The 25,874-nt window shown below is 45.2% G+C and overlaps 1 protein-coding gene across 1 annotated transcript in view; it reads right to left on the bottom strand.

The window, feature by feature from the left end:
• ascc3 (activating signal cointegrator 1 complex subunit 3) overlaps positions 1-25,874 on the bottom strand; it is a 202,360-nt gene that overhangs the window by 123,803 nt on the left and 52,683 nt on the right. The window contains exons 8-10 of the mRNA XM_048261920.1: positions 23,531-23,656; positions 1,422-1,625; positions 1-66 (exon numbers count right to left, since the gene is read on the bottom strand). The exon at positions 1-66 is cut by the window's left edge and continues 75 nt beyond it. Of these exons, the coding sequence (XP_048117877.1) occupies positions 1-66; positions 1,422-1,625; positions 23,531-23,656 (396 nt within the window). The remainder of the gene's footprint in view (positions 67-1,421; positions 1,626-23,530; positions 23,657-25,874) is intronic.

Genomic DNA, 25,874 nt, shown 5'->3' with positions numbered 1-25,874 from the left:
CAGACGCTTACTGAAGTAGTTAGTCATCTCTGCTGCCAGGGCCTTCATAGGAGCCACATACACTATCTGCAGTGAGGGGGGAGAGAGAAAGAAAGTATATATATAAGAATAAGTATAAGTATATACTCTTTTGATCCCGTGAGGGAAATTTGGTCTCTGCGTTCATCCCAATCCGTGAATTAGTGAAACACACTCTGCACACAGTGAACACACAGTGAGGTGAAGCACACACTAATCCCGACGCAGTGAGCTGCCTGCTACAGCGGTGCTCGGGGAGCAGTGAGGGGTTAGGTGCCTTGCTCAAGGGCACTTCAGCCATTCCTACTGGTCGGGGTTCGAACCGGCAGCCCTCCGGCAAGTCCGAAGCGCTAACCAGTAGGCCACGGCTGCCCCTCAGAAATGAGAAATAGATAGAGAGAGAGGGAAAGAGACATGTGATTAGGCAGGTTAAAATATGAATGGAGAACATCATGAGAGCAGCAACATAGAAAGCAAAACAAAGGGATGGGAAGCACATAGAAACCAGCAAAGAGAGAGAAGAGGACAGATAAAGAAAGAGAGAAAATAACCGAGGGAGCAAGAGAAGAGGAGAGAGAGAGAAGGATGAGAAGATATGGACATGGAGGAGGTCATGATTAATGAGAAAACACCACGGTATCATTTGTTCCTTGGCAACCTGCACAAATCACAATTTATTGTGAAATATGAAGGAGGCCACTAACATTGAGAAAGTTTAATGATGATGAATGAGGACTGGTTATCATAAAAGTGTATGTGCATATGTGTTTGTGTGTGTGTGTCTGTGCCTGTGTCTGTGTCTGTGTGTGTTTTGTTGTTTGTTTAGAGGACAATAGGCTTGTTTACACCTGTTCCAAGCTGGAGTCCAAACAAGGAGCTATTGCACCCATGTATGAGACTGTCAGTATGTGTGTCATAACCAAGATGAAATTGCTCCTAGATGCTGGTATTTGAGTATGTGAAACGCCCCACTGCTTGTATCCAGTGGTCAAGAAACATTAGGGAGAAAAATGCACAGACCACAAACCAGTAGGAAAAATACTGAGGAACAAGCTAAAAAGAACATGAGAAAGGTGTGAACAAAGAAACAAACAAGCTCAATAAAACAGTAAAAATAAAGAAAATGTCTAATCTAAATGGTTGAATGGCTGACTCTGTTGGGGAAGGCATAGAACCAACAGTGGAGGAAAGAGCCATGCCATCCAAATCATCACTTGCTATATCTAACCCGTCCCAAAGTCAACTTTATTCCAACCGATCCCAACCTGTTCCACAAATGACCTTACAGCTGCAGATTCCATCAGCAGAACTTCACTTCATCCAAACTATTCTGTGCTCACCTTAACCTATCCCAGCCCACAGGCCCTTGACTTCCACCCATCCCCCATCCCCCAAGCCCTTGCCTTGAACTGGTCTTTGCGGATGACGCCTCCTGGCTGAAGGTGTTGGCGGATCTCGTGCAGTACGGTCAGCATGGCAATGTTGGTCTTGCCCGCACCGGTAGGGGCACAGATGAGCAGGTTCTCGTTGGTGTTGTAGGCCGTCTCAAAGACGATGGACTGGATCCGATTCAGTCGCTTCATGCCCTTAAACACCAGCTGACCAATCTGAGAGAGGGAGAGAGAAAATGAGGGAGAGAGAGAGATTATAGCAGGTGGGACTGAATTACAACACACTTGTAACAAGCATATTACATACTTACAACACATTTATAACACAATCTCCAACCAATTCCACATATTGATTTCAGTTATTGTTACTAGCAATTTCATCAGAAAAGAATGAAGTCCTCTGAAAGTGTAATGACAGATCTGCATAACCTGATGTATCTTGAATGCTCCTGCCCTGAAGTACTCCATCAACTCAAGAGCTCCACCAACTCGATCACACACTAGGGCTGTCACTTTACGTTCGAAAATCGATTGCACAATCGATTGGACCAAACACCACAAGTTTCGAAAACTAAAATAGGGAATCGATTTTAACCAAATATGTACACTATTCATTTTAAACGAATTAAACAAATAAAAAGGATAGATGTAACAAAATTCACTAACAAGAATATAAGAATATAAAAGAATTCCGAAGTGCAGTAAGCATTGTGAAAGCTAATAAGAAAATTCCCACCAATTTACGCACCGGAAACAGCGGTTTCAATCAGCTGCTGTGCTGCTTGTGTTTTGCCAAAAAATGGAGGACAACACGATCAACCTGTGCGACATGAGAGAGACGAGTGATAGGCCCTAATAACTTAAGTTCAATGTGGAAGTAGGCCTACTTCGGATTTTTGGTATATCAAACTATGGAGAAGAACAAAGTGGTAGGCTATGCAAACTGTGCAATCGAGTTCTACGTAGGCGAAATTTGTTTGACGTTTCTAATAGTAAACACAGACACAGCTACGTTGAAGCCTGCAGCAGTACTGCAGGCACGAAACTTCACGCCAATAAATCATCAGCAATATTGCTGGCTTGCGTCTACAAGCGCCCTCTTTACGTTTAGTTGTTTGTGAATTGGCCTATATTTGCCGTTGAAAATGGAAACGTCTTTAGACATAAAAAATCGATTTTACAATCGAATCAATGAACACTTATGTCTCAAAAATCGAACAGGACTTTTTGACAAAAGTGACAGCCCTATCACACACTAACTCAAAGCCAATCAGCATCCATCCAAATGGGTCATTACTTCAAACCCAAGGCCTCTTCACAGCCAGGCCTGGACTTAAAAGCTCCTCTCTGCTTTTACACGCCTTATGCCCAGCTGCCCCCCTTAGATCAGGCTTTCCCATTCTTTAAGCCCCAGACGTGATGAATCCGCGCCGCATCAGCCAACAGCCACATTAGCCTCGGCCAGTCCAGTGCACGTGTCCCGCGCCAGCCAAGAGTTAATCAGCCTCTCATCTGACAAGGCCCCGGAGCAGCGCCAGCTCGGGCCGGTGACATGGAGCGGGCAGGCTGGCACGCTGGCACAATGGCCGGCCGGCGCACTGGGGCCGAGGCCCAATCAAGACATCACACGGGATGAATTAGGGATGCAAATACAGCTCTACGGTCAGCAGAGAAAGAGAGAGAGAGAGAGAGAGAGAGAGGGGAAGAATAAACAAATACATGAAGGAGGTTGAGAGGTAAGGAAAGAAGCCAGTCAGCCAGAGAATGAACGAAAGAAAGAAAGGCAGAAGGAAAGAAGGAAAGAAAGTCAGGCAAGAAAGTGAGAGAAGGAAAGCAAGAGAGAGAGAATAAAGTCAGTGAGAGGTAGAAAGAGAGAGAGGTGTCAACTGCTGTCAATCAATCCTCCCACAATGCCCAGCGCTGTCGTGGCAACGGACTGGGGTGACAGCGCTCCGTCTCCCCGGGAATTCTGATAAGGAATGAAAGAGCCTGTGTGCCACTCTGAGGCGGAGCAATTGTCAACACTGACTGTGTGTGTGTGTGTGTGTGTGTGTGTGTGTGTGTGTGTGTGTGTGTGTGTGTGGTCGGCCTCTTTCCTCTGAACTTCCCACAACCATTCCCCTCTCTGAGTACTGGCTGAGGCAGCAGTGTAGAAAATCACATAGAGCCCACATGGTGTGATGAACAAGCTGTGTGCCCAGTGTAGGGAGGAAAACAGAGACTTGACACCATGGAGGAGATATGCTAATAAAACTAAATCCACTTGTTTGCTTTTCACTCTCCTCTTTTGTCTTATCTCTCTCTCTCTCTCTCTGTTCTTTCACTCATCTCTCTATTATCTCCCTCTTTCTCTCTGGTCAAGGTTTGCCTACGGCACAGACAGGCTGTATCATTTATTCAAAGATTCATTAAAAAGATGTCACCATGCTCCTCGCCTCCATTTCACTCCAGCACTCACAAAAAAGAAATAATTAAGGAACAGAACTCTGTGTGTGTGTGTGTGTGTGTGTGTGTGTGTGTGTGTGTGTGTGTGTGTGTGTGTGTGTGTGTGTGTGTGTGTGTGTGTGTGTGTGTGTGTGTGTCAAGCTGCTCTGGGAGTCATCCAGGGGGTGGAACAGGAGCTGGCGCTGAATGGACGAGGTTATTAATGCATCAAAGAGCAACTTTATTAGGGCCTGCTTAAGAGAGGGGGGCTGAAGGACACGCCACCATGATGGGCAGGGCACACGTAAACGAGCAGGTAAAGAGCCCAAACAGACAACACACCTCAGAGAGAGGGACAGAGAGAGAGAGAGAGAGAGAGAGAGATGGGGACAGAGAAAAAGAGTAAGAGAGGGGAGGGGGAACGATAGAGGGTGAGACATAGAGGAAGAGAGAGGGAGGGAGGGAGACATACAGTACATCTAATTTATTACAAAGACAAAAGACAAGAAACAAGTGATTTGCATGTAGACACACCAATGTGAGAAGTACAGTATGAAAATACTGTAGACAGTCCATAGAAACTTTTTTAGCTACAGTGTATATAGTGGCTAAATTTGGCTTCTAAGGCTAATTATCACCCACATTCATACAAAAATACAGGATGTCTTTTCCTATTTCCTGTCTGTTCCACTGCCACTTTTGTTATCCAAGTAAGTCCACTATTTGGCATGCCAAAAATGGAATCCAAATAGAACAAAAATGGAAAATCTATCTAAAAACCTAAGAGAGTATGCTGGTTATTTGAAAGGGCTGAACTTCAAACTCCTACTGATTAGATGGATGGGTGGTGGTGGTGAGTAGTAGCCTGCAAAGTGGTGCTCTTCACACACACACACACACACACACACACAGACACACACAGACACACACAGACAACCTTAAACATTTCAGTAGAAGAGTTTTGAACACTAATAAAAGAACATGCTCATCAATGATGATCAAACTTCTAAAATTCCGTGTTACATTTAACGGACCCAAGTATTCCTTAGGATGTCCATTATGCACCAGTGTGAAAATAAGAACGTTAGTCAGGAACTAACTCCTGACCATGAGCCTGACCCCGAGTCTGACCCGAGCCCGACCTGAGCCCTGGCCCGTCTCACCTCCCCCTATACCCATTTGGACCGTTTGTCTGTGGTTTAAGTTTGGTTGGTTCTGTTTCCTGGTCTGTTTCCTTTCAAAAAGGATCTACTTTTTAGCGCTGCATTGATTAATTCAGAGCTGAGACCGTGGGCTGTTTGCACCTGTCTTTGACGGAACTGTGCTTTTTTTTCATGGGCGTGTGGACAACAATAGAGGAAAGCAGTAAGAACAATCCTCACACAAGGGAGTGTGTGTGTGTGTGTGTGTGTGCACAGTGTGTGTGTGAGAGAGAGAGAGAGAGAGACACACACACACACACACACAGATAGAAGACACAGGAGAGGGAAGGGTGAGGAGGGAGTGAGTGATTAAGTAACAGGGAGTGAAAGATAGTGGAAGAGAGGGAAAGGAAGAGGGAGGAAGAGAGGGAGGAGTAAAAAAGGAGAGAAAAAGACAGTGAGTGAGAGAGAGAAAGAGAAGAAGGAAGAGAGGGAGGAGTAAAAAGGAGAGAAAGACAGTGAGTGAGAGAGGAAGAGAAGGAGGAAGAGAGGGAGGAGTGAAACAGAGGGGAAAAGAGAGAAATCCCAGATGAGAAAGCAGCTATAAGAGCAGTCTGCCCACCCGACCAATCACCTGCCCAGGTCCTGAAAGCCCTCAGCCTTATACATATTCATATCTAAATTAGTCAGGAAAGCACACCACACCTCTCCCCTCCCCACCTCACCCCCGTCTCCACTGAATCTGTGTCACTGCGGCGACTAAGACCGCCGCAGCGCTACTTTTAAGCGGCGACTGGCTCTTTTGATTTATCGACTTTGTCTGTTGGTAACGAAGCGCTGCTGTCCCCTGCTCTCCTGAACATGCAAATGTATGCAAATGAACACCTGACCCATTGTTCACCTTCAGCTAATGCATAGATGTGGTAAATATGAAGTGATCTCAGAACAAGAATCCCACCAACGACCAACATCACTGCCCCCCCCTCCTCCACCACACACACACACACACCCCCTCACATTGCATTCAAACTCACATGCTCACACCTCTCTATAGGCCTGCACCTTCTCCCTGGTGATTACTATGCAAATATATGCGTCGGGTGGCGAGTGGATTGGCTACTCTGGGGGCCGGCTGTGGTGGAAAGCTCACGGTAACTCAAAGGGGTCATGTACCCCCCAGGTGATCCATCTGCTGCGGCAAACACTCGGCACAGAGTGGGGGCCAACCAACCAGCTTCCCGCCCACTCTGCCACATGGGCATGCTGAATGCACACACACACACACACACACACACGCACACACACACGCGCACACACACACGCGCACACACACACACGCGCACATACACACACACGCACACACACACACAAGCATTAGCACATACTACGTAATACACTGTACATCCTTACACAACTGTATGCAATTATACACACAAAAGCTCACGCATACTGTACACGCATAAAACGCATAAAAGCACAAACACATGCTGATACACAAGTGACTATGCACACAGACTCGCTTGCAAACATACAGTAACACATACACACACACACACACACACACACACACCACAGGACCATGATATGCTCCCATGTCTACTATGGCGCAATGCCACAAACAATATGCAAACTAGTCGAGTACGATAATAAATCATTTGGTGATGATGGCGGGATGCAGTGCGTTCGGTCTCCTGAGCTCCTGGTTATGAGGCTTTCAAGCCTGACTCGGTGAGAACACAGAGTGAGAGTCATAGCCGCTGTCTGCTCAAATTTGTTCAGCTTTTGGGCTTAGAAAACACATCTAATACTGCAAGGCACCAGTCCAACTCAATTACGGCGACGCAAGGAGAAAATCATTTCAATCCACGCTTTCAATCCAAGCTCACCTAAATACAAGGATACATATTTTGTTTATTTACTTCTTGACAAAGCATCAAAAACCAACTAAGGGCAAATGCCAACTTAAATATGTGCTTCCTTTAGGCAGCCTGAGTGCTGATTCATAGCTTGAGGGCCTTTCCCCACCTAATCTCAAACACTACATTAAACGCTCAGATACACCGGTGACTGATCCATTTCAGTCAGCATTCCTAAAGCACCTGAAAATCATCCTCATGCACAGGCATTACACTGGGGCTGATGGACTTAACCCTCCCGCTAACTGTAGGAAAAGAGGCTACAGGTGCGGATTAAACTGCGTCACCCCTTAAAGTTATAAGGAAAATATAAATGAAAGGAAAAAAAGCAACAACTTCAAAATTGACAAAAAAAAAAAAAAAAAAAAGTTTTCCTAACTAACGCTGGGAGTCTGCCACCACCATTGGTCTGTCAGGCGCTATCGACTTGAGCGAATCGCGGGGCCGAGATAAACAAGCCTATTAAAAATTATCGGGCGACTCAGGAGGCGCCGGGCGGCAAGAGGCAGCGGCGCCGAGGAGCGTGTGCTGCTGAGTGAGACACGGGAGAGGAGCGCGAGGCTGATCCCAGAGCAGTCCGACTGCCTGAGGACTGATCCGCAGCAGCAGCATTGGGGCCACAGTCTCTGAGCCATGAAGGACAGGCAGCAGCAACATCAGCAGAGGATGGAGGGGAAGCAGCAGCAACATCAGCAGAGGATGGAGGAGAAGCAGCAGCAACATCAGCATCAGCAGAGGATGGAGCAGAAGCAGCAGCAACAGCAGCAGAGGATGGAGCAGAAGCAGCATCAGCATCAGCAGAGGATGGAGCAGAAGCAGCAGCAACATCAGCATCAGCAGAGGATGGAGGAGAAGCAGCAGCAACATCAGCAGAGGATGGAGGAGAAGCAGCAGCAACAGCAGCAGAGGATGGAGCAGAAGCAGCAGCAACAGCAGCAGAGGATGGAGCAGAAGCAGCATCAGCATCAGCAGAGGATGGAGCAGAAGCAGCAGCAACATCAGCATCAGCAGAGGATGGAGGGGAAGCAGCAGCAACATCAGCAGAGGATGGAGGAGAAGCAGCAGCAACAGTAGCTGAAGTTGAGGAAGCAGTAATTGCTTTAGTAGCAACAGTAGACACTTAAGCACTAAGCCTCGAGGCGCCGTAGGTTACACTGATTTTAGAACAGCTAAGGGCCGTTGTTAGGAAACACGATTCATTGAACACGATTCAGCCAATCATTTTCAAGGACTGGAACTATCCGTTTTAGAGATGTTCTTTTACAACCACAATGTCCTTTGTGTTTGGAATAAATGGACCCTATCTCACAATCTTGCATCAAGTCATGGATGTAGTGGCAGCAGCAGTTGTGGCTGTAGAAGTAGACGCAACAGTAGCAGCAGCTGTAGTAGTTACAGTAGTAGTTGAGACAGTAGTAGTAGCCGTAGTAATAGCCGTAGCAGTAGCAGTAGCAGCAGCAGCAGTAGTAGCAGTAGTAGTACTAGCAGTAGTACTAGCAGTAGCAGTAGTACTAGCAGTAGTACTAGCAGTAGCAGTAGTAGTAGTACTATGTAGTTCATAGTACTATGTAGTTCATGTTTAGCGCATGGTCAGCGTACAGTGTGTAGAACTTGGTAATGGCATCAAGGATGTTTTCTGCAGGGCATCCTGAAAGCTGAATGATTCCTTAATTCCAAACTGAAATCAGTTTGCTTCCAAAACGTAATGTAAAGCACAAGCATTGTGCCATATGATTGTGTATCCTGAACTGATAACATGGACATGTTGTGTTAGCATCACATTGTCGATTAATAATTGTATTTGTTTAGGGTCGGATCGTGCTCTCAGAATTCGTCTCTCTCGGGATTTATTCGTTTCGGGGAGAATTTGATCGATAGAGTTCCCATGTCTAAGTCTTAATGTTTTCAATACGTCTACATCAGGGGTGGGCAAACTGCGGCCCGGCCCGCCAAACACTTTCATCCGGCCCGCCGAGCATTTCATTTTGGTTATCAGGCTGCTCGCTATTTTTTCCTGCGATAGAGACGACGTTGGTTAGCTTTACTGCAAACTGCTTTTCACTCTCCTTAGAGAATGTTTACACTGTCAATGTCAAAACATCATGTTAAGTAGATATAACATCATGTTAAACTAAGTTAACTCATCTCCTTTGCAGCAGATCTAATGTGAACATCGTGGGCGGTGGTAGTGTAGTGGTTAAGGAGCTGGGCTAACGTGCAGTAGCCTGAAAGTTGTCGGTTGGGGTTGTTGTGCGGCCCGCCGGCCAATTTCCAAAACCCAATGTGAAAAAAGTTTGCCCACCCCTGGTATACATGGACTTTCTGTGTCAGATAATCAAGCTTAGGTAATCAAGCTTCCACTCAGACCAAGTTTTCCCACGAGTGAACTCTCCTTTCGCTTTTGTCTCCGAGCAGAATTTGCAGATCACGCCACTCCTTTCGTAAATATGTCTGAAAGTTTTTACCTACCTGGACCATCTTTTGTGTCAATTTGGAGTATTTAATCTAGCCACTCATGTATAAACGTTACGCTGACCTTTTTCTAGGGCATCTGCTCTGCCTTTTCGCCATGGTAGCCTACTGCATAACTGCTGGAACAGGGCCTGCCTAATCTGAGTACCCAGAAGTTGGCATCATAGGGCCTGCCTGGAGTAGCCTAAAGGATACTTTGTATGTAAACATTCTAATGTACATCCGGCTTGGTTGTCTGGATGTCTGCCTGGAGGTTGTTGGATCGCCTTTGATGCTCAGATTTTTAACCCCTGAAAAAAAAAATCGTTTGTGCGGTCTGAAAAGTGTCTTTGTGCCACTTCGACTTCTTCTTGCCACGGCAGCACAGCTTAGAGGGAATGCATGCAGCCATGGTGGGAAGCAGCTGGAGACATCACTGCGTGTGTACAGACTGCACATCCAACTCTCTCTGTGTGTGTGTGTGTGTGTGTGTGTGTGTGTGTGTGTGTGTGTGTGTGTGTGTGTGTGTGTGTGTGTGTGTGTGTGTGTGTGTGTGTGTCTATGACCGTATTTGTGTTTGTCATGGCACACAAAATTGCACTGATTGCCAAAAGGGTGTTTTGTTAAGTGTGTGTGTCTATTTGGGTATGAGTATGCATAATATGCATTGTATATGGCAAGTACACACACACACACACACACACACAGGGCGTAAGCAGCCTGGGTTCCTCTCAGTCCAGAAAAGCCCGGCGTGACGGCGATGGAAGCTGACAGACTAATTAACGGCGCGGCCGTGCAGCCTGTGGCCATATGGGCAGACTGGGGACGCTGGGAGTTCGGCAGTCGTCCACCAGTGGCTTTAAACACACTAATTGGACCCGGCTAGATCCCAGTAATGATTTTACAGCAAACAACCAAACAGCCGGTCGAAGCGCTGCCCATCCGCCTCCTCCTCGGCCAGTCCTAACGCAGAAAGCTGAGGACTAACACACACACACACACACACACACACACACAACCTTCATGCCAACACTGCGTGTGAATGAGTGTGTTTCTAAGACTGAGTAAATGTTTTGAACACCATGATGCTTGTGTTTGTGTGTGCCTGTGGGTGTGTGACCAAGTGCTTATACACTGTTATTTCCGCATGTGTGTGTTTGTAAATATTCAATTCATCTCCAATTTATTTACACCAATGAAACTGAGGCATCTGACAACCCAGAGGCTGAAATCTATGCAATGTGTCATGGGTGTGTATGTTTGTGAGAGTGTGTATGTGTGTGTCCATGTGGGTCTGAATATGTGTTGGTTTAAAATGTTACGAGTATGAGTATGTCTGTGTGTGTTGGGTCTGAGTGTGTGTTAGGGCTCTTTGTGTGTGGGTGAGTAGTTGAGTGAGTGTGTGTGTGTGTCTCCTTATGCATGCATGTACCTGTGTGTGCTGGTCCGCACGTTTGCGTTAAGCTGCTTCCGTAATTAAATTCTATGCGTGGCTAGCAGAAAGCTAAGAGATATAACTGTTGTTGTTTGTGCGCTATCCTTTTAATTACTTTCTGGTTCCATTTCATTTAGTCTCAATTGACAGCTTGATCAAGTTTTAATTGCTAGTTTCCCCCATACAGCTTATCAGCTAGCTCCAAGCCAGTCCCATACAAAATGACCTGGCCAGAAGGCATACACACACACACACACATACGAAAAAAGCAAGCGTGCGCACACACACACACACACACACGCGCACGCACGCACGCGACGCACGCGCGCACGCACGCACGCACATACACACAAACAAACAAACAAACGACAGGCGCGCGCGCACACATATACACACACATACAGTACGCATGCGCACACACACACACACACACACACACACACACACACACACACACACACAAACACAAACACAAGCCTGCGCACACACCACATCAGTTTCTGAAAGCCTAGAGATGCAGATGCAGCAAACAGGAGGCCCATTCATTACCCCTCGACAAGAACTGCAGGAAGCGAGAGGGAGATAGAGAAAGGGGTGGGAGAGGAGAGAAAGAGAGAGACTAGGAAAGAAAGAAAGAAAGAAAGAAAGAAAGAAAGAAAGACAAGATAGGAAGAAGGAGAAAGGGGAGACAGAACGAGATACAGAAATAGATTGAGGAAAAAGGGATTAATAGAGAAACTGTGTTTTCTGAGAGAGAAACAGGCCTACAGGAGACAGAGAAAGAGGGAGAGAAAGAGGGAGAAATAGACTGAGAGAGAAAAACAGACTGAGAGAGAGAAAGAGAGAGAGAGAGAGAGAAAGAGAGAGAGAGAGAGAGAGAGAGAGAGAGAGAGAGGGAGAAAGAGAGAGAGAGGTGTAATCCATCACTGCATCCTCAGGCATCTCTCCAGGGAGCCTCTGGGAGTCTGCACAAGCATCTCCAGCCCCTCAGAGCAACCACTCTACACCCAAGCCCACCGCATCCACCCAACTGAACATCTGTGGTCTCCCCTGCCCCATTCTCCCCGAGGGCCCAGGGGAGGGGGTGGGCTATCACCTCCACCTGCCGTGATCTCCATGGTGCCCTTGAAATGGACCAGGAGCATAGGGCCAAGGAGATAATGGCCACGGGCTACACTGAGGATGAGTATGTTTGTGAGTGTGTGCGCGCGTGTGTGTGTGAGTGTGTGTGGGTGTGGGTGAGTGAGTGTGTGTGTGGTGGGTGGGTGTGTGTGTGTGTGTGTGTGTGTATGAGCTCAGCAGCAGGACATCAGGGCTAGCACTGGCTACGCTCAGGTAATTAATGGCCATCCTTTCCAGGCGAGCACCTGCTTTGCAAGTGAACAAACATGCCATATGTGTTTGTGTTGAAATGTGTGTGTGAAAAAGTGTGTAGAGATTAGAGAGATAGAAAAAAAGAGAGAGAGAGTGTGCATGTGTGTGTGTATGGGGGGAAGGGGGGGTGTATTACAAAACCAGACTGAGTAAGATTATTGGGAGATGCAATGGGGCAGAATTAATTACAGGAGTCTTAGTTCTTGCAGCGGGATGAGCCCAGTGTCATGCCTGTGCCAGCTGAGCTCTCTGAGTATGTGAGAACCAGCTCACACAGCCGCACTCAGGGGTGGTGGGATGGAGCAACCAGAGAGTGTGACACACACACACACACACACACACACACACACACACTAATACAGCTCACAGTCTATACAGCTGCACCCGCATCAGCAGGAGGAGCTGCACTCTTCACTCAGCCGCAGCATCAAGAGGCACTCAGGGATTTCTCCAGAAAGAACATGAGACAGTGTTTGTGCAAAAGCACCAAAATACCAGAGGAAGAGGAAGCCCATGCCTATTCACCTAAAACACTAAAAAGGAGAGGAGGGAGAGAGGAGAGGAGAGAGAGAGAAAGGAGAGGAGAGGAGAGGAGAGAGAGGGAGGAAGCCCATGCCTATTCACCTAAAACACTGAGACTCTATTAACTGTCTTATGTTCATCCAGAAAGAGATCTGATGAAAACTGCTCTTCTGCCCCAGCTAATCCTGGGAGCTAGACAGAGAGGAGACAGAGAGGAAACAGAGACAGAATCACTGAACAATCCTTCTTCATACAATCCTTCTTTAACAGTGAGTATGTGAGATTACTTTGAGTGAGTTTACTCCAGTTTTAGTGGTTGATGGTATATAAGGGAATCTCTATCTCCCTGCAGTAGGAAAAAGCTGCAACCTGCTATTTACCCACACTCCCCAGAAACTGAGCCTTCTGCTGTCCACAGAGCAAAAGAAGGTGAGACAAAGGAAGAGGAGAGGAGAGGAGAGGAGAAGAGAGGAGGAGGGAAGGAGAGGATAGGAGAGCAGAGGAGAGGTGGAGGGACGGAGAGAAGAGGAGAGGGGAGGAGAGGAGGGGGGGATGGAAGAGAAAAGAGGAGAGCTTGGCAGTTCCAAAGTCAGCTGGAGGGGGCAGAGCGGAGTCTGTGCAGGCGCCGAGACGACGATAGATTCAAGGTGATAGTTTGTGGAGCATCAGCCATCAGCATGAGAGCAAGAGAGAGAGAGAGAGAGTGAGAGAGAGAGAGAGAGGAGGGGAAGGTGAAAGAATAGAAGAAATGGGAGGGGGGTGCTTCGTTCGCCACATCTCTTTATTCACAGGAATTAGGAGGGCTTTTACCAGAGTGACGACAGCTTTCAACGCCAGCATTCGTGATTCATTAGTTAAAAGGGCTACCTAATAAATCCCCCACTTTTAATGTTTCACAGCACTATTAAAGGCACGGCGAGACACACAGTCCTCGCAGCCCATTAGGCCTTTCAATAAATGACAATCAAGCGATGCTCCAAAAAACAGAAGCGCAGGCCCTCCCTGCCGGGCTGCCAGTCAAGGTGCTCCTAATAGCACGTAAAGTCTTATTAGCCGTTCGGCAGCACTGCTTTTATAAGAGCGGGGCACTTTGTCGTGGAGTGGCCTCAGCTTTACTTAATGAATGCTGCCGGTTCCTGCTGTTAAGGCTTCAGCACGGGGCTTATTCATGGCAGTGGACCGAGGAAGGCAGATATCAATCTAAATCAGTCGCTCGCCATTTCAGAGGGGAAGGACAGCGCTCAGCACTCGAGGGACTGGACGCTTGATGCATGTTTGCTGTTTGCAAAACCGGTGATGATGACTCGTGATTGGTGGTTTGAGATTCAATTTGCTGAGCTGAGTTTTACAGTATGCTTGCAAAATGTCCAGGTCAATTATGTAAACCACTCACACACACACACACACACACAACCACACAACCATATATCTATGCCGAGAAATGAATGAAATAGCCAGGGAAGGCTCATTGATTCATGAGGATGAGTGTACACACACACACACACACACACACACACAGCTCAATGGTTTAATTAATGGTTTCCTGGGTGGACAGTAGGAAGGAAAAATGGCATGCAGGGAAAGATAGGCCCCGCGGGGTGTATAAATCTACTGTGACCATTCCTCCTCTCACAGGCAGGACAGTAGAGAACAGAGAGGGACAGGTAGATGGATAAGAACCCCCATGTATCTCCAGGGCTCCAGAGTTCGACCTATTTACAGTAGAGCAGTAGGGTGTGGCTAAAAAAATGTTCTGGGTCGCACTCGCACTATGACTGGCAACGTTATAAGGTCGTTACATCTGCTGTCTGCTGCCTAGGCTAGGGAATTTAGTTCATTTAGGCCTAATGTTGCGTTTAATGACATTTCCGAAATACTGTAAGCTACGCAACCTACAGTATTAGTAAACTTTTACATCTTGGGAGTTCCTTCTAGGTAACTATCCCGTTAGCTCATGTGTCATGTCTATCATTAATGTAGTGCTCACCAAAATCATAGAAATGAACATTGCAAGACACTTATCTCTTCTATGATCCCATTTGACTTGTTAGTTTTTTGAACATGTATTTTACCTAATGACATAGAAAACATAAGGAATTGCTTCCATATCCTTGGACTATGCACAACTATTTTTCTCTAGCCTAAAACCCTGAGAATGAAAGCCAATTACTCTCACGTTCGCCTTAAAGTAACAGGCAGTCAATTAGACCTACACACCACCACTGTACTGACATTAAAGAGAAACTGTAACAATATTAAGTATTCAAATGAATATGTTAAGCTATTAGTAATTATGCAAATCATAAAATACTATCAATTATTAACAAAATGTATTCCACTGCTTGGTTGAATTTCCCATTGTCCTACGTAATTTAGAACGACCATTAACCGTATGTTATTTGCACACCTATGAAGTAGATCCATTTTTTGGCCGTATCACACTTGTATTTGAATTTGCCGAACTCGTTGTGAAGTTTAAATGAACCGTCACGTTGCATCCGAGCTGTAAAATGCAGACGTTCAGAACATAGTAACATTGTAGTATATGATGGAGGTGGCTTTTAGCTAGATGACAGCAGGCTAGGTAAAATAGCGATGTTTCAAAGCTAAAGTTTAATCAGAATCTTGGGGACGAGATAGAACTAACGACTGGCCTTGGGCCGTAGCAACTATCCATTTAGAACTAGTAACGGCAGTTTGTCCTGCAAGTTGAGAAATTAGTTGATATGTGTCGGAAGAAAGCAGTTTTACAAACAAGACCGTTTTAGCGATTAAAACGTTTAAATTGTAACAGGAAATGAACACAACGCAAGTGGCAACAGTGGAATAAGCGGGATAATGGACACCACGGTGGTCTGTGTGTGGGCGCCGCAAATCAGTCATTCGCTCAAATACTGTCATTCCTGGTCCATGCTATGACAACAGCTCAGACACGGAATGTAAAAGTGGTGTTAAAGCTGGCACGATGAAAAAATTAGGGTGCGCCTAAATTTTGTGCTGGTGCACCTAAGTAAAAAAAGTTAGTCGAACCAGTGCAACCAATGCAAAAAATGGCCCTAATCCCACTTCACTTTCCTTCAACAGGAAATCCTACAGGATGATGCTTTACCACAGGAAAAATGCATGCCCTGTTCTTGGAGGGAGGGGGAGAGAGAGAGAGAGAGAGAGAGAGAGAGAGAGAGAGAAGGCAACTGGGTGTGGTGAGAAGAGACCCATCCTGAAACGCCAACCAAGCCGCTCTCCCCTGGGTCATCATCGGATGGCACAGATGACCGTCGCCTCCACGGCAACATAATCAAGGCATTCCAACGGAATTTGTTTTTGCTCCGCTTCATTGCCTTTGTTTACAGTTCATCCCCAAGGTGATGAGCAGGACAGAGAGAGAGAAAATTAAGTGTGTGTGCGTGTGTGTGTGTTTGTGTGTGTGCGTCTGCCACAGAGGACAAACAGAAAGGCAGAACGAGAGAAAGAGGAGACAACACTGGTTGCAAAGTGATGTCTGTGTGTGTGTGTGTATAAAAAAAAGAGTGAGAGAAACAAAGGGAGAGACATACAGTACAAACAAAGACAAGGAGATAGTGTGTGTGTGCGAAAGAGAGAGAGAGAGAGAGAGAGAGAGAGAGAGAGAGAGAGAGAGAGAGAGAGAGAGAGAATGTGCCCTCATTGGGCTCTGTCAGTGACGTGGCTTCCCAGTACAACCTGTTCCAGGGCATGTTATTTTGTTTGATGGCAATGACAGCCCCTTAAAAGCTGTCGCTGCTGCAAGCCACATCTCCTCTGCTCTTCCAGCTCAGTGTGTGCCACCCATGCACACTAAGACAGGCGCTCAAGCGGCTAAAAGCCCTGAGAATGAGCTGAGGAGGAGGAGGGAGGGGAGGTAGGAGAGGAAGGGCAGTTAGAGCAATAGTGACATACAAAGCGGCGCAAAAAGAACTGCACTGATGACTCCCAAACATTCCAAGCGGAGCTCCAGATAACGTTAAATTAGTTGGCCCCGGTGCACTTAACAGCACATGATACACGTGCACCCAGAAATGTTCAAGGTGCCGCAATAAAGATCAGGGGTCAGAGCCGACCTAAGACAGAGTAGGGCAAGAACAGGGCTGCTTCTAGGACTCTAGGGCCGCAAGCAGACATTTGAGCATGGGTACCCTAACCCTACCCACCATGGCCTGTTTGTGAGTGTGTGTATGTGTGTGTGTGTGCGTGTGTGTGTGTGTGTGTGTGTGTGTATGTGTGTGTGTACACCTACTGCAATACAGAATATTGTAAGCATATATTTTGGCAAGCAAGGCACTCTCATATTTGGATAAACTATTACTGGCTTATCTATAGTGACATGTATACTTAGGGGATAGTTGTTGAGATGCCTTAAAGCTACACTGTGCATTTCGTGGGTTAATTCTTGGGGTAAATTGTCCCATCTAGCGGTGAGATGGTAACGGTATTGCAACAGACCCCCCCTTCCAAGCGCGATTTACTAGCTACGGAAGCCGTACCACAATGTCGTAGGTGACGCTACAAGATTTTATCGAGTATTCCTTCTCGTAATGAGGTTAATTTAGAAAAATAATTGTACATTGCATTTAGTCATTTAGTCTGTGAAACCATTCATGCAAGATGAATAATGTCAATTTGGTATTTTGGCTTATATTCAGCAAGCAATTTTGTAAACAAAGAGTAAAGGTAACAAATTATCAGTGCTAACGTAATTTGACAATACTGTACAAGATATATAGTTAAAAATAAAGCTAACAGGGTCTTCTATCTCCATGCGAAGAGTCAGAGATCATCAGGTGATTCAACATAAGGGGTTTCCCAGCAGCCGCGAGCACAACTCTGTCTTTCGGTGAACGACAAATGTGAAAGGCTGAGCTAGAATTTCAGATATTTCTCTCCTTGGCTAATGTATTCTAAAGATGGAGGCCGAAAGATGGAGGCCGAAACATGGCTGTCGCTATGTGGGCGACTCTTAAAGCCCCAACATCCCCCTACTCTGATCTTTATCAGGATTTAATTCACAGCGTTGCCTACCTATCATAGGTTATGTTATAAAACAGGTTACTATATGCAAGCTCCTAACAAAACACCTGGCAAGCTATCGAGTGTACACACACCATGAAGTTAGCACTAGTTGGTTGATGGTGTTAGAACTGACCAATACCTAGTTATTTTCAGTGACTGGAGTTCTCTCCGTAAGCTGGAGCTGAACGTCTCCAAACCTAGAGCTGGTCAGCTTTGGTCAACTCAACAGGCCCTGACCGTCAATGCTGTGGAGGTTGTTTCCTGGAACAACCTCTTCCTCTTCCTGATCTCAAGGACAACTCAAGGACATTCTACAGTTAGATGAGGATCTGAAAACGGTGTCTTCAACTCTCCCATATCTGTAGCAGCATGGCAACACCACAGCTCAGCAGAGGAAGCAGCTAGATAGTATTGTTTGCACCACTTCAAAAATCATCAGATGCAAACTCTCCTTCATGTCTGACATTTCCCAGAACAGTTTTCAACACAGAGGTCTAAAAATACTGCAGGACCCCAGGTGGGCAGTCAACCCTTTTTTAATATCCCTCTCATCATGGAAAGGACTCAAGGCCATCAAAACGAAGACACCTCTCTCCCTAAACAAAAGGGAGTGCACAGCCACCATATCACTAAATAGCTCCCCAATTCTGCATCATTATCTTACAAACACAAAAGCAGTCATTTATCTTCTACAGCACTAGAAAAGCACCTAGAATCTTGTTATTTTAAGAAGAGAAGCACTAGATTGGACGTGACTGAGCTGTGGGTTCAGTAACTTACATGAGCCAAAATGGGAAGTAAAGACATATTTGTCCTGTAGCTAGACCTCAGCTCCGACATGATAACACTGCATTTGGCTTCACATTTGTCCTGTAGCTAGGCCTCAGCCCCAACATGATAACACTGCATTTGGCTTCACATTTGTCCTGCAGCTAGGCCTCAGCTACGACATGATAACGCTGCATTTGGCTTGACACTCTTACAGTGCACTAGTGCTGCTGCTATTTGCTCTCCCGAAGGAATACCTAATCTTCAATCTTTAAATAAAACAAGATATATAATACATAAATGAATACATTAGGTTGTGCTTTAGGAAGTTGTGTTTGGTAACTATACAGACACAGACCCAAGATTATCAAAAGACAAGATGTCTTTACAATGACACAAGTGTATTAGTAATGATGCATATGAGTAGTACTGTCCAGTGCTGTCCAGTGCAACATCATCAGCCCTGGAGAACAAATATGGGACTCCAGTCTAGCAGATGAACAGTTTACCTCTGAGGGCACACAGATGAGGTTTAACTCCCTGCTTGGCCACTGTAAGTTCAACCCCACTAGACGGATCAGAAACAGAGTGCATAGAAACCAGAAAACTCTTCAAGGCCCTGTTGCCGGGCAGCAGGCCATGGCGCGCCACATCGCGGCACTAGGCAACTCAGACTCAAGCATCTCCAATCAATTTGCCATACGTACGCCATCGCAAATCCATCTGTCACACAGAAGCGCCTAAGCAGGAGCATAGAGAGGTGGACTGGCCATCAGCATCCTGCTACCTGACCCGTGTCTGCACATCTGTCGGCCTGACACATTGATGGACGTGGCAGAGGGGAAATGCAGAACATGGAGGAGGGGAAATGCAAAACATGGACAAAGGGTCAAAAAGGATTAGTAAACAATGGAGCAGCACAGTACAGACAAAGAAAATGAGAAGAATGATATTTTACAAGAGGAGGGATGTGAGAAAGTGAACCTCACTTCTCACTGTTACGTACTCCCCCATTGACTGTGAACTGTACCCGCGAGAGCGGGAGAGTTTCTTGGACATTTGCACACGCACGCACATACACCCGCATGCTCCCTCATAAACATTATGCATTGCCTAAATTAATCATGTTATTTTGGTTATGTTATTATATAAGGTGTATGGACGGCTTATGAACACAGGGGTGTTGTGTTTAAAGGGAAGGATGGCAGGGGCTATGCGCCATTAACGCATTCGCGTTCATTTTGTTTGTAACACGAATGTTAGCCTGCACGAAGACGTGCAATTGGTTTGTAATGACGCGGAAGTGATGCAGGCCATACTTTTGCACAAATTGATGCAGAAATAGGCCGACACCTAATGTTGAAAAAACGTTCACGTGTGATGAAGTCTTGGGTAGGCCATGTTATTCACCTATTCTGATTCTGAAGGAGAATATCTGCCTTTTATTATGATCGACTATTGACAGTGATAGTCACGGTGTGTCTGTGAATGGAGGTGCGTCTTTGCGTGTATACGACGGTGTCCACTAAGCATGCCATGCTTATTTCGACCCACTGCCCAACATGACAGTGGTAATGATGATGGTGATGATGGTGTCCGTAATGGACGTGGTACAGACAGCAGGGGTAGTAAAAATAGGGCTCTGAAGAACTACAAAGTCACCCACGATAGGAACTGATTTGACCAGGCTATTGTATGCCTATAATAACGGTTTATGGTTATAGGCTAGTAATAGTTTATTATTGTTGGTTTACATCTTAGGCCTACTGTTTTTCTGTTAATTTGTTATATGGGTAATATGACAAAAAAGAAAGTAAACCTGCTCAAATATGTTCAACACCCAGTATTTACTGAAAGGTGCATGCCATCCAGTGGCAAATTAGATGGGTAAATTTACCCCCTTCATAAACTTTTGTTTATACTCAAAGATTTTTATATTTACAGTAGGGACTTTATCTCTGACCACTTTCAAACCTTTTTGAAATTTTGATGTCAAAATCAATGGTGTTGTTTTCTTAACCCTGGCCCTAAAAGTTTACCATGCAGGTTTAAATAAGTTATGAGAGGGAAAATATTTTTTTATTTGGTGTGAAACACCGCATACCTGTTTTATGCTTTTTGTTTGCATTTATAATTTGTATTAATATTTATTTTATCATTATTTTATTGATAAGCTAAGGTTTGCTAGGTGGTGTCTAAAAAACATAAAAAAGACTTGCACTTTCTGTTTGCAGTTTTGTGTAGTATTTGAAAAAAAAAAAATTGCATTTTCAGAAATAACCATTCTTTTTTTGTATTATTCTTTAACACTGACGTGGCCCTCCAATCAGATGAGGTTGGCAGAAGTGCCCCCCACCTCATTTGAGTTTGAGACCCCTGCTTTACCACCTCCATGACATGTAGTGCAGTACCCACTACTTAATGTTCCATTTACTTCCTGTTTCTGTCTAAAATCCTGGTTAAAGCATACATACTTTTACTCACACATTTCCTGGTTCGCGGTCCGGTGCGGCTGCGCGTGCTGCTGTAGGGGCAGTATTTCTCCCCGTCCCAGGGCAGAGGGGGCAGAGCATTGTACACAGGGGTGTTTGGTTTGTAGTAATGTTTGTATATGTGTGGTGTGAATAGGTGGTGTAAATGTTGTATAACACGGTTTGGATATAATAAGAATAGTTTGTTTTCATGCAATGTTTATTTTGTATTTAGTTAATAGCTTATTTATGGCCTTAGGCTAAAAATAATACCCTGATTGTTGGTATGGTCAAACTAGTCCTGAAGGGGCCAATTTAGCCTAATGCTTTGGCCTATTTAAGAGGGCCTCATTCTGCATTAGGAGAGAGAGGGTAAGTATTAGCTTGCTGTGAGGCTATGTACAAAGTGTTTGATTGCTGTGCTATCGTTTGGAACTAAAAGCATTATGCTATTTTGATTTATTTTTATTATTTTTCTTTCTTGAAATTCTGAGTTAAGTATAAATAAACGTCATGATATTTTTTGAATACAACGTTGAGCTCCGGTTTCCATGTTTTCCACCTCCACCATCTAAAGCCAGTGAGCCTACCCATCCAAATACTTGGGGTGACGCTCTGGTCCCTCACAAGGGATATAGAAGAAGAAGAAGGATACTGAAGAAGGTTCTTCTCCAGGATGAGGAGGAAACCAGGAAAAGGAGGCTAAAAAGAGGACAGGACAGGACAGGACACGATATGATGGGACCGCGACCGCGACCACGACCACGACCGCGACCGCGACCGCGACACGACCGCGACCACGGCGACGACCTGAGCGGCAACGGCCGACCGCGACCGCGACACTATATGATAGGACAGGACATGATATGATACAATACATGTAAGACAGGACAGGACAGGACAGGATGGGATGAGTGTTCCCAATTTAGACATACTGCAAATACTGCCCAAGGGGAACACGTCCGAGACAATTTGACAATGATTTTGTTCCTTCATGCATTTTGAGCGTTGATGCTTTAAGTCAATATTCTACACAAACACTGGCTTCATGTCCATTATCATGACCTATCCAAAAATGTGTGTCTAAGCATACATTTAGCCACAGTTCTCAAGACACATGTGGCTGCAGTAAATCCTTGTTGCCATCACTGTCTCTTTTAACATTATGTTCTACATTATAGGCTCATAACTGCGCTGACTTTTCTGACATTGCCATTGCTGGCCAGCAGAAATATGGCTGCACGTAGGACCAGGGGCGAGCATCTGGGGTCTGACGTGATGGAATAGCACAACCAAGGACGCCGCAGTGAGCCTCTGTGTCTAATATAACCACCAATATAACAGAAAGAAGATCTCTGGGAGACGGCTTTATTTGTGTCTCTGTACATTGTTTATCACTGGTGACTGTTTGTGTGATGCAAAATTTGCTGACAGTCTTTTGTGGTGCTGCACTGCATTTAAGATGGGTAAGTTTAATTCATGTTGCTCATACAACCACAGCTTCCATAATTTACCTTTATGAAAAATTGTGAGTGTTTTCATTGCATTATACAATGCAATTAAAAAAAAAACCCCAACTGAAATAATGAAATGTATAATAATTAAAAGGAAATTCTAAATCCGGTGATGAAGATATTTTTCTGTTTATGTGCATTTTCCCAAAACAGACAAAAACAGAACATTACAGTAACCTCATTTGTGGGCACTGGGTGCTTTCAATGTCACATTATGTGTACCCTGTACCCGTATTACAATAATAACAAATAGCATGCACATGTTTTAAAATAATAAAACATCCTGCTAGGCCACACCATAATAATAAGCACCGGCCTGAATAGAACCACTAAATCAGTCATTATGGAGCTCAAATGGAGAGCTGGAGAGCTGGACAATGTGTGTGTGTGTGTGTGTGTGTGTGTGTGTGAGAAAGAGAGTGATAGGTTACTCTGGTGACAGGGGGCCTGAGTGGGCTCTCTCCCCTCTCACAAGGGGCTTTGTGGGGCTGTCCATTAGCCAGTCAGCCCCTGACACACACCGAGAGGAAGGAGTGGAGCAGCAACCTGCAGCACACTATTACCGGGGCCCATTAGGACCCACCACACACACACACACACACACACACACACACACACACACACTCACACACACACACACTCACTCAACACACACACACTCACTCACACACACTCACTCACACACACACTCCCTCACACACTCCCTCACACACACACACACACACTCACTCACACACTCACTCCCACACACTCACACACTCACACACTCCTCTCTCTCACATGCACTCACCAGGCAATAGGTTCATAAAGCATACATAGAAAAAGCAAGCTTCAGGCTGAGTTCTCTCTGCCACAAACACACATGCACGTATGCACGTACGCGCACACACACTCACACAAACCCATTCGACAGGCTTCAGTGAATGAGAGAACAAAAAGTTTGAGCGCACAAAAAAACACGCTCCTTTTGCTGCAAGACACACATTGTTTCAGGCTTGCACATAAAAACATCATTAGAAACAAAAAGCCTCAGATTCAAAATGGGCGGGGCGGGGGTGTGGTATGGGTGAAGGCCTCACCTCATCCAGATCTGAGATGTAGATAGGCTTCTCCTCGAATCCAACAGGCATGGGCTCCGTGGGTGGGATCTCCACCTCCTCGTACATCTTGCAGTTGTCCCGCCGAATCCCCTCTGGAAGCAGCAACTGAACACACAAGCAACCAGAGTTAGCAGAGAGGAAGAAGACGCGTCGCAGGAATAAGGGCTTTACCCGGCGCAATTGCCACACACACACACACACACACACACACACACACACACACACACACACACACACACACACACACACACTTGTGCTTCAAGAGATGCAACTAAGCCTGCCAGCACTTTTCAAAAGATGCACAAAATAAACCACACAAGACAAGGTATTCTAGCAGGAGGATGGTGACTTTGAGCCTTAAAAAACAACGTAACCAGAAAATTGGTCTTTTGGCAAGAGCACAAAGGTTGTGTTTTGTATATGCAAGAAGTTATTTATCACGAGTTCTGTTTTATCAAACAAAGTAAAAACAAATATTAAGCTACTTGCACTGTGCTTTTGTTTTCTAAGGCAATCAACACTACCTAACATTTGGAAGGCTGTTTGAGCCAAACTAAATGTCACATAAGATATTGAGCCTGGCTGCTAATTCAGCTGTTTACGAGCGCTCCCATCGACAGTGTGAAGATTTCTCGATGATCGAAGGTCAGGCTGTGATGCATTCCTCTGTCTGAGCCGTGAAGTGCCGAGCATCAGAAGAGACAACCCTAGATGAGCATTTAGCCTACTGATGCGGTGTTTACCTTGTGTGAAGAATTGCAAATTAGAGCACGTAAATGAACAAGACCCAGATCCAGGCTGATGCTAAGAGCACTGTTATATATTCACACTTATTGGGTCTGTTACCCAGCCCAGGATCAGACCTAATACATGCACAGGAAAGAGGTCCATATTTATGCTTGTATTTATTTTAAGGAAATTTGATGTTAAAATTCACATCTTCACTTCCTTTGTCTATGACTGCACGCTATGTTGGTGAGGATTGAAGCCTGTCTGCCTAAGTGCCCGCGGCACTAGTGCCTGTGGTGGTCTCACCTCGGAGACACGAGCTAAAAGCCTCATGAATGGACTTGTCCAGCTGTCTCCGCCTCCTGAGCGTGGCCCCAAAATAAGAAGCGTAGACCTCAAACATATTTATTTAGCCCCCCCCCCACATATACTGGACACACACACAGCCTCAGTCACTCACTCATCACAAATTTGGCACATTTTCAATTGGCTTTTTCAACCAAAAACACAAGGTCATTTTGGATGGATGGATTTTTGTGAATGTTTCTTCTTCTACATAAGATTTTAGTCATCTTTAGTTCATGTAACTTTATTGTCAATCAAATTGTCTGATTATTTTAATGCACAAATTAAGTAACAGTAGCAGTCTGAAGCGAAGTGCTGTTTACATCTAACCAGTGGTGCAAATATGACATGTCCACCTCATTTTAGCTTAATGCCATTATCAGACCAAGCTTCTTTTAATCTCATCTCCCACATTCTGTCATATGGGCCACTTCTAAATGGGACCTTTGCCAAAAAAATAGGCTTAAAACTGCCGATATTGTCCAGCGATTCTAGTGGACAAAAGCGACTACTTCTGCCAATACTGAAAATGCAAATTTGGAAATCACAAATGTTTATTTTTTCACAGAGAACTGTGTCTGCCATCCTTCCGGGGGTCAGTCAGCGAGGGGCTGCAGATGAAAGCACATGTTGGATATGGCCACCTTTTTTGACCTTGTCAAAGATATACATTCATGCCCCTTAAGACCAACATACAAAAAGGTGGACCTTTTTTGAAGGCCATTTTATTTACACTTAACATTGGTCCTCCCTAAACCTTACGGTTCTCGAGATAAATAGTTATATATGACATTTGTGTTTTATCTACCTGTTTGTATAATGGATAGGAATGGCAACAATTCTAATGATTATGCAAAAGGATTGGTCAGGTCTAATAATCGTGATCAGACGACTGAGTCATAATTGGGATAAGTCTACATGTGCGTTCATCTCACTCTATTTATTCTTTCATGAATGCATACACACACACACACACAAACACACACACACACACACACGCACATGCACACACGCACACGCGCACACACAGAACAGCTGCACTCAGTATTGACTTGATCTAGCCACCATGCTTTCAGATAAAACACCTGCTTCCCTCCGAAAAAAAAAAAAAAAACATGTCCACGCAAACACACACACTCACACGCACGCACACTCACACTCTCTCTCTCACACACACAAAAGGAAGCCACTAATGAGTTTATGCAAATCAGCATTGAGCCAAACACCAGCAGGAATTAAAATGAAGATA

The sequence above is a fragment of the Alosa alosa genome, chromosome 13 (assembly GCF_017589495.1).
Source record: "Alosa alosa isolate M-15738 ecotype Scorff River chromosome 13, AALO_Geno_1.1, whole genome shotgun sequence".
In the NCBI taxonomy this organism is placed as follows: Eukaryota; Metazoa; Chordata; class Actinopteri; order Clupeiformes; family Clupeidae; genus Alosa; species Alosa alosa.
Note: the sequence above shows the minus strand (reverse complement) of the source record. Positions and strands in the feature narration are given on the sequence as shown.